Genomic DNA, 13,760 nt, shown 5'->3' with positions numbered 1-13,760 from the left:
CTGACTTTATCCCCAGGGACAGATGGTGGACACGGGTTTAGCGGCTTACCAACGAGGCGTCTTGAGCCTTCTCCCTTAGGAGGCTAGTCTATGTCCACGTTGCGAGGAGGTGTGGAGAGAACTCGCTGTCTGTCCACCGAGAGGGAGAGAGCCTAGGAGACAGGTGAGTAAGACATCCAGGCTCTGAGTGTCTCTCCCTGGATAGTTTGGGCCCCAAATTAACTCGGCATAGGCCATGGAGAGATTGGTATGTGTCTCTCCTAAGCTGCTCAGGTACTTCGTAAATCCTTTGGCTATAGTGCTATATCTGTTGGTAAGGTGAGGAGTAAGGGAGTTTTCTATTGGCGTATCTGAGGAATCTCCTTAAAAAGAGGAATACTATATGAGCAATCGTGTTTTCAATAAGCACATGTATCATGCTTGTTTTAACAGCCAACCTTCCTCCATAGATTTCTGTGTCAGGACAGTAAGCGGATCTCATCAGGACGTGGAGCCATGCTGCTGAGAATTTTGCCCCAAGCGGCTGCACTGCTCATGCTGTGTGTTCAGCTACTGCATGCCTCCGTGCTGCCTGCTGTATCCTCCTACGAGTTCACTGCCTATAGGATGCAGCAGTACGCCGTTCAGCAGGAAAAACATGGTAGGGTCCCTTGGCCAGACATACTAAGTATCTGCACCAGAGAAAAGTTTACACCTGTTATTTTATAATTTCAAAATATATAGTGCAGCTCTGTGGAGCAGCTTTTTTTATGTGCTGTACTCCTCAAGAAGGTATTTGTGTACTGTTTATATTATTTAGTATTTTTATTTTCTGTGATTGAGACAGGAAAGACAAAGTGAAGTTTGGAACTGTGTTTTTTCATGTGACCTCTGTGTTGACCTGTGGAGGTTGTCGCGGTGCCATAGTGCAGGCGGAGGCCCGCTCAGCAGACGAACCAGTGTTAACACGACGCTGTGTCATCATGAAGCTGCCGGACTTCACCGTGGAGCGATACCTGGAGGCTCTGAGGCAGAGCGCTGCCGCTGTACTCCTCCTGCTACCCAAAAACATGTCCGCTGTCCCCCAGGATATCATACAGGTATCTTAGACCTTTTATCAGGGTTGGCGGCACATTCTATTGTAATATCAATCACTTGGGAGTATACAACAATCTACAGGTTTATGACAATGCCTGTTTTCTCTACCTGGCACCTTCAAGTTCTGGATATGTGGCACATTAATCCAATATAATGTTAACTCTTTGCTTCCATACAGACCTTCATGGTGAGTGAGAGCGAAGCGTTGTTAAAGGATACCATCATGCCTGTGTATGTGACCCCGGAGGACGAGCAGCTCCTTTATATGTACGAAGAGGTCAAGCACGCTGCAGCCTCTCGCACCTCCTCTATACTAGTCCGAGGTAAGTGGAGAAGGCGGGATGGGAGGAAGAGGGTCTGGAGAGTAGGAAGGTTGGAGAGGGGCATGAGTGAAGGGGATGAAAGAAAGGAGGTAGACTGAGGGAAGAGAAAGGAGGGGGATACAGCGCAATGTGAAATTCGATTTTAATAATAATAAATGTAATAGGTTCCGCATCTTTCATAACACAACTTGAACTTCTTTATTTTACTCTGTCAGTGTTCCGTAGCATGGTCACAGCCACCGTATTTCAGATTCTAGTGAGCAACACCAACCCCATCAAGCCCATCACTGACAGTACAATCATTACTCTGGAGGTGAGTCTCTCTCCAACCCTGTCTATGACCAAGGACATCAGTTAATTCTTATGGCATATGAACCATGGAATGAATTATAATTGAATGTGAAATACTGTATTAGGCCTACTGGTCCCAAAATAGCCAAGTCAGACTTGTATACAGATTGTGATTGGTCACTGTGCCTTCAGGGTGTACTTCCTGGTGCTGGAGAGGATGCGTCCACCATCGTTATCACGGCCCACTACGACTCCTACGGCCTTACTCCAGTAAGTCAACTGCACGCTGCGTATACTAGTGAAATATAAATGTATTCACAAATACTGAGTTTCAATCAAAAATATTGGTGTGTGTGTGTAAAACAGTGGCTGTCATATGGAGCAGACTCCAACGGTAGCGGAGTCACCATCTTGCTTGAGCTGGTCCGTCTTTTCCAGAAACTTTATAGCAACCCCCACAGCCAGCCTCCGTGAGTTAAACACACTATCTTTTAGTTATTTACAGACGTAAAACGTATGCACGCATGACTTTAAGTCGCTAAGTGGCAGAAATGATTACTATATACATGTATATTAAATATTATCACTATTCATAGATCAAATGAAAATAATTAATCACATATACAGTGCATTCGTAAAATGTATACAGACCCCTTGACGAGCTCTGAAACAGGATTGTGTTGCGCACAGACCTGGGGAAGGGTACCAAAACATTTCTGCAGTGTTGAAGTTCCCCAAGAACACAGTGGCCTCCATCATTCTGAAATGGAAGAAGTTTGGAACCAACAAGACTCTTCCTAGAGCTGGCTGCCCAGCCAAATTGAGCAATCAGGGGAGAAGGGCCTTGGTCAGGGAGGTGACCAAGAACCTGATGGTCACTCTGACATGGCTCCAGAGTTCCTCTGTGGAGATAGGAGAACCTTCCCAAAAGACAACCATCTTTGCTGCACTCCACCAATTTATGGTAGAGTGGCCAGACGGAAGCCACTCCTCACTAAAAGGCACATGACAGACGGCTTGGAGTTTGCCAAAAGGCACCTAAAGTACTCTCAGACCATGAGAAACAAGATTCTCTGGTCTTATGAAACCAAGATTTAACTCTTTGGCCTGAATGTCAAGCGTCATGTCTGGAGGAAACCTGGCACCATCCCTTACGGTGAAGCATGGTGGTGGCAGCATCATGTTGTGGCGAAGTTTTTCAGCGGCAGGGACTGGGAGACTAATCAGGATTGAGGGAAAGATGAACGGAGAAAAGTACAGAGGGATCCTTGATGAAAACCTGCTCAGGACCTCAAACTGGGACGAAGGTTCACCTTTCAACAGGACAACGACCGTAAGCACACATCCAAGACAATACAGGAGTGTCTTTTGGAAAACAAGTCTCTGAATGTCCTTCAGTGGCCCAGCCAGAGCCCGGACATGAACCTGATCGAACATCTCTGGAGAGACGTAAAAATAGCTGTGCAGCAACGCTCCCCAGCCAACCTGACAGAGCTTGAGAGGATCTGCAGAGAAGAATGAGAGAAACTCCCCCAAAACAGGTGTGCCAAGCTTGTAGCATTATACCCAAGAAGAATCGAGGCTGTAATCACTGCCAAAGGTCCTTCAACAAAGTACCGAGTGAAGGGTCTGAATACTTATGTAAATGTTTACATTTTTTATACTTTTACAAAAATGTATAAAAACCTGTTTTTGCTTTTTCGTTATGGGGTATTGTGGGTAGATTTATGAAGTTTTTTATAATTTTTAAAAATCTCATTTAGAATAAGGCTGTAACGTAACAAAGTGCAAAAGTCAAAGGGTCTGAATACCTTCCAAATGCACTGTATATTACATTTCTATTACATTTCAAATATCATACACTTTGAGTGATAGGCCTTAGTACCTTATCCAATCAGGTTTTAAGGGAATGTTTGGGCATTTGAAATGACACTTGTGTTCTAGATACCATCTTCTTTTCTCCCTGACTGGCGGTGGGAAGTATAACTTCCTGGGTACCAAAAGGTTTATTGAGGAGAATATGGATCATGCCGGTGAGTGGTTGTTTCACTTGATCGTCTTTCAGTTATGGAGTCGAGACCAGAACTATCGAAGACTAGACCAAGACCAACCATCTCAAGTCAGAAACATAAAGCATCTACACCCTAAAAACTTTACCCACTGCATGTACACCCAGCTTCTACAGTAGGGAGGTAGGCCCCCTAACACATGTTTTCATACCTACTATGCCACATACTTGTGTTTTCATCTGCTGCTTAGTGGGTGAACCATGGCTGGGAGGGCACTGCTACAACAGCCCTGCAGTCTGGTTGATTGTAGCCGTGCCTTATGTCTCTCTCAAGTTGATTCTATCTTTGTGGTCTGTTTCCCTCCAGAGACCAGCCTTCTCCATGACAATGTGGCGTTTGTTCTGTGTCTGGACACGCTGGCCAATGGGGACAACATGTTCCTGCACGTGTCCCGCCCCCCCAAACCTGGCACCCCTCAGCATGCCTTCGTACAACATCTGGAGCAGGTAACTCCTTCCACCAGCAGATACTGTAGGAAGTGTGGAGGCGCTTGATGGCCCATTGTCACTTGTATGAACTAAACGTACATGCATCCCACCACCTTCCATGTAGGTAGTTTCTTCCCGGTTCCCTTTGGTGAGGTTTGGGATGGTCCACAAGAAGATCAACCTGGGGGAGTCCACTGTTTCCTGGGAGCACGAGCGCTATGCCATGCGCAGGATACCAGGCTTCACGCTGTCTCACCTGGAGGACCCCAAAGCTGAACTCAGAGGCTCCATCCTGGACACTGTGTGAGTGGCACTACTCTGTTTTATTTTAGGGTGGAATGACAACAGTATATTAAATGCATATTCCACAAGATTTTCCCAGTCTAGCATCTAGACTCTTAGACATATTGCTATTATTACAGAGTCTGGAAAAGGTCCATATTGAGGCTGTTACCCTCCCAACAGGTTGCACGTGGACTTGAGGAAGATGAAGCGCAATGCCATCGTTATTGCAGAATCGCTAGCTCGGTTTATGTATAATCTCTCTGACAAGGTATAAAACATGTACTAACGCACATACACACACACACACACACACACACACACACACACTAGAATACTTTATTTTAATCAATGAGGAAACAAATGAACTCATCTCAATTTGTTTTCCAATAGGGTTCGCCAAAAGACATACAGGTCTTCAAGGGTGAAATGGTAAGATTTAATTTTTTACCAGAATCCAGAAAGGCAACTACAGTCATGAAGGGAACAATTCTGTCCTCTAGTTTAGTGTACACTGTTGCATCAGTTCCAAGCAGATTTATCAGAAGTTGACTGTCCTATGCACAGTGCAAACATAATGCAAGGGGAATCGTTAATCTGATGACTGGTGATTGGCTGAGAGAAACTGATAATAAAATGATTGTGGGGGCTGTCTTGTTAGACTTCAGTGCAGCTTTTGACATTATCGATCATAGTCTGCTTCTGGACAAACTGATGTGTTATGGCTTTACACCCCCTGCTATAATGTGGATAAAGAGTTACTTGTCTAACAGAACACAGAGGGTGTTCTTTAATGGAAGCCTCTCAAACATAATCCAGGTAGAAGCAGGAATTCCCCAGGGTAGCTGTTTAGGCCCCTTGCTGTTTCCATTCTTTACTAACGACATGATACTGGCTTTGTGTAAGGCCAGTGTGTCTATGTATGCGGATGACTCAACACTTTACACATCAGCTACTACAGTGACTGAAATGACTGCAACACTTAACAAAGAGCTGCAGTTAGTTTCGGAATGTTTTGCAAGGAATAAGTTAATCCTGAATATTTCCAAAACTTAAAGCATTGCATTTGGAACAAATCATTCACTTAACCCTAAACCTCAACTACATCTCGTAATGAATAATGTGGAAATTTAGCAAGTTGAGGTGACTAAACTGCTTGGAGTTTCCCTGGATTGTAAACTGTCATGGTCAAAACATATTGATACAACAGTAGCTAAGATGTCCATAATAAAGCGCTGCTCTGCATTCTTAACAAGACTATCAACAAGGCAGGTCCTACAGGTCCTGGTTTTGTCGCACCTAGACTATTGTTCAGTAGTGTGGTCAGGTGCCACAAAGAGGGACTTGGGAAAATTGCATGGCTGGCCCTTAAAAGTACACGGAGAGCTAACATTAATGATGTGCATGTCAATCTCTCATCGCTCAAAGTGGAAGAGAGATTGACATCATCATTACTTGTTTTCATAAGAGGTGTTGACAAGCTGAAGCTACTAGCACACAGCTCGGATATCCATGCATACCCCACAAGACGTGCCACCAGAGGTCTCTTCACAGTCCCCAAGTTCAGAACAAACTATGGGAGGCGCACAGTACTACATAGAGCCATGACTACATGGAACTCTATTCCACATCAGGTAACTGATGCAAGCAGTAGAATCAGATTTAGAAAGCAGGTAAAAATACACCTTATGGACAGTGGGATCTGTGAAGTAAAACAAACATAGGCACATACACATGCATACACACACAATAACATACGCACTATACACACACGTAAACATGGATTTAGTTTTGTAGATATGTGGAAGTGGAGTATGGGCCTGAGGGCACACACTTAGAGTGTTGTGAATTATGTAATGAATGTATTGTAATGTTTTTAAAATTGTATAACTGCCTTAATTCTCCCGGACCCCAGGAAGAGTAGCTGCTGCCTCGGCAGCAGCTGATGGGGTTCCATAAATACAAATACAAATCTAACATTCTTAAGGAAACACTTGATTGCCACTTTTTGTGTGAAACAATTCCGTCTTGGAGTGCCTTCATAAAGTATCCATACCCCTTGACTTTTCCACACTTTGTTATGTTACAGTCTGAATTCAAAATGGATGAAATATATTTTTTCTCACCTATTTACCCACAATACCCCATAGTATTTTTTGAATTGTTGCCAAATTTATTGAAAATGAAATACGGAAATATCTTATTTACATAAAAATTCACACCCCTGAGTCAATACTTTGTAGAAGTACCTTTGGCAGTGATTACAGCTTTGAGTCATCTTGGGTATGTCTGTATCAGCTTTACACATCTGGATTCAGGCATTTTTCTCTCAGATTTTCTTAAACTCTGTTAAATTAGATGGGGAGCAGTAGTGAACAGCAATCTTCAAGTCTTTCTTTACACAGATTGTTAATGGGATTCCAGCATTGCTTTGGAGGTATGCTTGGGATCATTGTCCTGTTGGAACGTAAATATTTACCCCAGTCTAAGGTCGTTTGCACGGTTCTCATCAAGGATTTGTCTGTATTTGGCTCCATTCATTGTTCCCTCTTCTTACCGGTCTCCCAGTCCCTGCTGCTGAAAAGCATCCCCATAGCATGATCCTGCCACCACAGTAGGGAGGATGTTAGACCTGGTGATGAGCTGTGCCTGGTTTTCTCCAGACATAGCGCTTTGCATTCAGGTCAAAGAGTAACATTTGTTTCATCAGACCACAGAATCTTTTGCCTTATGATCTCAGTTTTTTACGTGCCTTTTACTAAGGTCCTTCTTGCTCAGTTTGGTCGGACGGCCAGCTCTAGGCAGAGTCTGGGTAGTTCTATATTTTTTTTAATTTCCCAATGATGGAAACCACTGTGCTCTTGGAAGCTTTCAACATGCTAGAAATAGTTTTATACCCTTCCTCATATATATATACACACAGTATATGCTTCATCACAATTCTATCTCTGAGATCTACAGCCAGTTATTTGGACTTCATGGTACAGTTTCTGCTCTGACATGCATTGTCAGTTGTGGGACCTTATATAGACAGGTGTGTTTTTTCTAAGTCATGTCCAAACAATTGAATTGGCCACAGGTGGACTCCAATGAGGTTGTAGTGACATCTCAAGGATGATCGATGGAAACAGGAAATTGGTTGAACCTGCACTCAATTTGGAGTGTCATAGCAAAAGGGTGTGAATACTTATGTAAATTAAATATTTATTGAAATGTCAATACATTTTTCCCCTTTGTCATTATGGGGTATTGTGTGTAGATGGGTGAGAAAAAATATATACATTTCATCCATTTTGAATTCAGGCTGTAACACAACAACATGTGAAATAAGTCAAGGGGTATGAATACTTTCTAAAGGCACTGTACCTCTAACCTAAACTTATACAGTATGCATCCTCAAGTCTCCATCTCAATCTCTGGTATAGGAGTTTCAGGACAGTCGCATGTCTAGCCTGATGTCCTTCCTGACGTCAATCCCACGGGCAACACAGCTGGATAAGGATCCCAAACACGCCATACTGGTGAACACTCTGGAACATGAGCTGAGGTACTATCTGCACCAGGTCCACAGACACACCTTCCGCCAAGACAAGAGGTACAAGACAGACAGACGCACGCACGTGCGCATGCACACAGCCATAAAGAACATGTCTTCCTACCTTTCATTCCTTGAAATTATGATTGTTAATAAGAGTGAATTGGTAATATTTTGTTTCTCTTTCAGGGATCCTGAACTTACCTTTTTTGACCAAATGGAGCAACCAATGATGATGTATAGGTATGAGGACTAAATGTGTAAAACAGTCACATTTTAGGTGCTAGTACAAAGAGGAAAACACTATCCAAACACCCACACTTGCAAATCCAAAGACTAACCTTATATTTTTCATATTTTTTTTATACGAAATAGTGTACACAAATTAAGTAAACAATGCATTTCATAGTCTGTGTTTGTGAGGTTTGTTTCCATGTTTTCATTATGTTTGGTAATTGTTAACTGGATTTTGTTCCCTACATGTTTTATCACCAGGATTAAGCCAGCAGCCTTTGACCTCTTCCTTGGGGGCTGTATAGCTGCTTACCTGGCGATAGTCTACTATGCCATCGAGGTTGGTAGACATTCACAGTTCACCTTGGTATACATAGACTGCCCATTTGCCAACAAACCCTGTCACTGGATCCAAAAAAGTGAATTTCCCCAACGGGGATATTAAGCATATTATTTTATTGTGAGATTATGCAATATTAATTATGCATTAGTGCCAGGGTCTGAAATTGTTGCTCAAGAAACACTGACCATGTGCTCATTTATCCACTTTCCTTCTTCAATTTTAAGAATTGTGGATATCTCTACACCAAACTGAAAGCAGCTGTGAAGTCCAAACAGAAGTAAGGTTGTGACCAATGCTTTGAAGACCTGGAAGTCAGAGTTGGGTTTTTTAGGTCCAATGGAAAATACTTTTGTGCAAGAGCTGACACTGACAATGAATAGGGAATTGTGTAGGCCATATACTGCATTTCTGTTTGAAACCATCTCAACTGAACAAGCCCATGGGGCATTGTTGAAAAGGTTATTTAAAAATAATTTGTAGTCCATGTTAATGGTGACAACAACAAAAATGTCACCAATTTGTATGAAATGCATTTTATTACTTTTACGGTTGTTTTAAATAAACAGAAACCCTCTGAATAACATGAACTGTTTGTTTTATTTTCAAAAGTTTAGCTTTTTCTATTAATAACATTTCTAGCTACATTTGGATTATCATATATGGAAAAACTCTCAGCCGGAGCCATCTTTAATTCTTTAATGTATCTTATTTGAGTTTTTCTAAAGAGCAATGAACTGCACATTGCATAACTTCAAGCCCTTGTCATGCTATGGGACTGTGCACCCCCTAGTGTATGTATTTTTCTATGACACTGTTGTTGAATATCCTTGAATGTCCTCTGTAGTTTTCGATAAACTTGTGATCACACCTCAGTGGTTGAGATAGAGAGCGTTAGCAAAATCTCTGTGCCATTACTCTTGCTAAATAACTAAAGCAAGTCATTCAAGTGTATCAAACTACCTTTCCAACGTGAAGGCCGTGCCCTCGATTTGTTTTACTTTCACAGGCTCGGCTACACTTATTTGAAAGGACATGTGAGCCTACAAAGAACAAACTTCTAGACACGTGGATCAGCCAGACACAGCATCTTCTAGAATGTCAGCTAATGATTAGTGCCAACATGAGGGAGTGGAGAAGAAGACTACACTAGAGGATCGATTTAGCAGTAATTGTAAGGAAGAACAACAAACTAAAATTAACTCCTGTTTACTTGCCTGAAAAAATGCCCATGTTGAGTTTATTACAGTTGCTAATAGCAGGCTTTTTGTTGGGGATAAATGGGGGTTGGACGGATACTGTGGGGTTTACAATAAGGCACAATGTGTTCAAAAATGTCTGTAACCCACTTACAAATAATGTGCAACACTAGGCTAGACAGTGGGCGCAGCAAGGCATTTGTGTGGTACTAAACTAAATCTCCCTCCTTGCTTGGCAGGTAGTTGTGTAAAGTAACTAAGTAAAAATAAGTAAGTCATTTTTGTTGTTGGGGGGGGGGGGGGTGTATCTGTCCTTCACTCAAGTGTATATATATTTTTGACAACTTTGACTCTTACTATATTCATAAAGATAATATGCACTTTTTCCTCCCATTTTCCCTGACACCCAAAAGTACTTGTTACATTTCGAATGCTCAGGCAGGACAGCAAAATGGTCCAATTCGCGCTTATCAAGAGAACGCATGGTCGTCACTACTGCCTCTGATCTGGCGGACTCACTAAACGCAATTAATAGGTTTGTAAATTATGTCTGAATGTTGGAGTTTGCCCCTGGCTGTCCGTAGATTAAAAAAAAAAAAATAGTCGGTCTTGTTTGCTTAATGTAAGGAATTTTATGTATAGGATGTAATTTATACTTTTGATACTTAAGTACATTTTAAACCAGATACTTTGAATATTTTACTCAAGTAGTATTTTACTGGGTGACTCACTTGAGTCTTTATTTTTAGGGAGTGGTCGAAATTTACGCAATTGTTACCTGGAGGAAAATGGGGGATGGTCATACTTTTTCAATTTCAGCCAGGGGCAGGGTTTCGTATTATTATTATTTTTGTTCAGGGGAGGGTCGTGTCATTTGTAATCGATTAAATGTCAGTATTTTTCAGCATTTTGGAATGTACATATTGAATTAGACCATATGTAACTTTGGTTTACAACCTTGCTCTTTCATTCTCCTTGCTAAGGCCAGCATTGGTGGGCATTTCGCTTTTACCTTTCCATTGGCTGTTCGATCAGTCCATCTTTGTGCTTGGCGTATCAAGAATGTGGGCGTGTAGAGAACCTAGCGAATCAAGTAGCGCTTGTAGTGATGACATACAGTGGTAGAAATGCGTTCAATACAACTGGGAACTCTGAAATTTCAGACTTCCAACATCAGTGTGTTCAAGACAACTGGGAACTCGAGGAAACAAATCAGGTCATGTAATTTGTAATAGATTTTTTTGTGATTATTTTGTTGCTTATTATATATTGATGTATGCCCCTCATCTCTGATAAATTCAGCAGCAGTGCACGATAGGCTATAGGAAGTGCAAGATTGGAGAAGCACAGGGCAAAGTTATATAAGAAAATGTACTTCCTAAATAGATGGGCTATTTATAGTACATTGACTGGATAAATAACAGTACAAGTCCCTAGGAACAGTACAGACTGTGTGCTGGCATTTAGTACATCCACCAGAGGGAGCCAAAGACTAAATCTAAATCAGTCATTGTTACACCACCTCGTCTCCATACCATTTCGACCTAGGCCTGGACTCTTGGAAAATGCATGTAGCAGTGCATATCTGCAGTCAGCAATAGATATATTTATATACCTGGATCTGAAGTCTAGATCAGTTACCAACCGTATTGTAAGTTCATAAACTAGCAGACACAGTGTCCCAATACTATTACATGATCTTCCTTGATAAATACATTTTTCCAAGTGATGTTTGGGAGGATGAGTGGAAATGGCTGTGTGGGTTAAGTCGGAGCCTTACATGGCAAATTGGCACTCTTTCCTTACAATTCATCTAGGAAACAATGTTTTTGAGTACAGTATGACAAGCAATTCATTTGTATTGATACCAGTTGCACGTTCTCCCTTAAAATAGTCAAATTTTTTCACTTTTGAAACTACATAATCCCCATTTTATTACATTTGATGTTATGTCAAAGTCGGGGGCAGGAAATATTACTTTCAAACACAGTGTAGTTTGAGAGTAATATTCCCTCGAGTTTGATTACAATATTTGATTTTCAGATGGGGAGCAACAAGAAGTTGACATACTTAGCATTCTTACAAGTAACAAGAAATCCTTCATGTTTTATAGGGCTTTATGTTGGCTCGATATCCATGGTTTTGGATTGCTATCGTGAATGTTATTTTGAGATTTACAGTTCAAGGATAGTTAATTAGCATGATTTCCATGGCGCTGGTCCACACAGGAAGTGTGGGAGAGGGACAGAAAGAGGACAAGGAACAGTTGGCCTTAAAACTCTCCCAGTAGACTATCGAAGTCAGTGAGAAATTACCCTGAATATATCAATTTTCAATTTTATTTTATATAGCCCTTCGTACATCAGCTAATATCTCGAAGTGCTGTACAGAAACCCAGCCTAAAACCCCAAACAGCTAGTAATGCAGGTGTAGAAGCACCAATATATGTATGGATTATAATATTTGCATGTCTTATATTTTAAAAACAAAAGATATAAACAAAATTAATGAAAAAGATACTTGCCCTGAAACAAGAGCCCCAAAGTACACCTTTATTATGACCTGGAGATCATCCCTCCCTTACAAGTTATCCTTGTTACAACCAGTCTGCACTCCTGGACAAACTAGCCAAAACATTAGGAGAGGAAGTTCACCTTTTAGAGGCTGAGGAGCATGATCATTACTCATCTTTTTTGTCTTAAACTTTATTACCCTGCATTTTTCTGTGTTTAATCTTATTCTTTCCGTTGTGTCCTGCCACAGCTTGCTCCACTGCTGGCTGCCAACTTTCCGTAATTATCTCTCTTTCTCTCTCTCTGTCCCTCTTGCTCTCTCTTTCTCGCTCACGTTCACTCTCCTTCTCCCCTTCTCTCTCTCCATCTCTGCTAGCTGTTCACCAGAGAGCAGGGCCGGCGATTTAAATCTCTCTGGGGGATTTGCCCAATATAAACATGACACACATCTGGAGGACGCCAGATTCTTGACACGTAACAAGAACCAGCCTTGCGACTGGCGCAGGAGCATTCATCTTCTTGTATTCCCCGCCACCTCCCTTCTCCTCTTGCTCTTATTCACTTTTTCCATTCTGCTCTCTGCTTTCTGTTGTTTTGTTGTCGGTGCTCCGCAGGCAGTAAACTCTCCCCAAAACTCTCGAGTTGATTATCAAATGACTGATCTTTTTCACTGTTACTCATCCATTAGCTATTCTACTAAGAATAGCTAATGGTGGCATCTATAAACTCTACATGGTGATTGCACAACAGTTAGACAGTACAGTAAAAACATATGGTGGATTTAGTTTTTCATATATGACTTAGTGTGAGTACAATAATTCACCTAATTGTCCACAAGCATTACATCAGTCACAGAAGATGGATAATGTCTAATGACACCATTATTTCATTCAATTTATAATCTTGGCTTCATAACTCCAGCTAACGATATAATGCAAAATTAATGAAAGGGCTTAAGAGTGTTTGATGTTTGTGTGTTTCTACATGTCTGCGTGTGACCTGTGACATCCTGTTTGTTTGCATACATACGTATGTCAGTGGGTCTGTGTGTGCGTATGCGTGTGTATGGTGCATGTGTGTGTTCGTTAGGGGTTGTGCATTCTTTCCATTACCCAGACCAAATCAATGCAGTGAGCTCAGAGCCAACTAGCACCCCCCTACATCTCTCCTCCTCCTCCCTCTCTGGATTTGCTGTGCTGTGCTAGGGGGGAGAGTGGAAAGAGCTGACCCAACCCTGTCAGGCCAGGCCTGGCCCCAATGTAGCCCTGGCCCCCTGCCTGGCCTCCTGCTGCTACTCATGAAGCTCGACACACACACACACACAGACAGTGGCTGTCTCAACACATGCGACCCAGGCTCCAATAACATTTACACACACACTCACACAGCCTTGCATGCACACATAGACTATTCACACACATTCTTAGTTCTACTTTTTGCTTATGTTTCTTTTGACTATTCCTGTGAAA

The 13,760-nt window shown here is 41.8% G+C and overlaps 1 protein-coding gene across 1 annotated transcript; it reads left to right on the top strand.

Annotated features, from left to right (window-relative positions):
* Window positions 1–495: 495 nt before the first annotated feature.
* Window positions 496–9,140, top strand: zgc:109965 (uncharacterized protein LOC619266 homolog). The gene is made up of 15 exons (XM_038970326.1): window positions 496–640; window positions 889–1,079; window positions 1,256–1,400; window positions 1,616–1,713; window positions 1,884–1,961; window positions 2,058–2,161; window positions 3,636–3,724; window positions 4,067–4,206; window positions 4,313–4,491; window positions 4,654–4,741; window positions 4,864–4,902; window positions 7,896–8,065; window positions 8,195–8,248; window positions 8,501–8,579; window positions 8,807–9,140. Exons 1-15 carry the CDS (start codon window positions 496–498, stop codon window positions 8,861–8,863), a joined length of 1,656 nt encoding a protein of 551 aa, XP_038826254.1. The 3' UTR covers window positions 8,864–9,140.
* The last annotated feature ends 4,620 nt before the right edge of the window (window positions 9,141–13,760 follow it).

Source organism: Salvelinus namaycush, chromosome 2 (assembly GCF_016432855.1).
Source record: "Salvelinus namaycush isolate Seneca chromosome 2, SaNama_1.0, whole genome shotgun sequence".
NCBI lineage: Eukaryota > Metazoa > Chordata > Actinopteri > Salmoniformes > Salmonidae > Salvelinus > Salvelinus namaycush.
The sequence above is the reverse complement of the archived record's forward strand: the minus strand, read 5'-3'. Positions and strand labels throughout refer to the sequence as shown.

What these genes read in the sequence shown, in the direction of transcription:
- zgc:109965 (XM_038970326.1), top strand. Translation starts at nt 496, where the DNA reads ATGCTGCTGAGAATTTTGCCCCAAGCGGCTGCACTGCTCATGCTGTGT. An exon ending in GTACAATCATTACTCTGGAG is followed by an intron (nt 1,714 to 1,883) that starts GTGAGTCTCTCT and finishes CTGTGCCTTCAG; the next exon opens with GGTGTACTTCCTGGTGCTGG. An exon ending in TAGTCTACTATGCCATCGAG is followed by an intron (nt 8,580 to 8,806) that starts GTTGGTAGACAT and finishes TTCAATTTTAAG; the next exon opens with AATTGTGGATATCTCTACAC.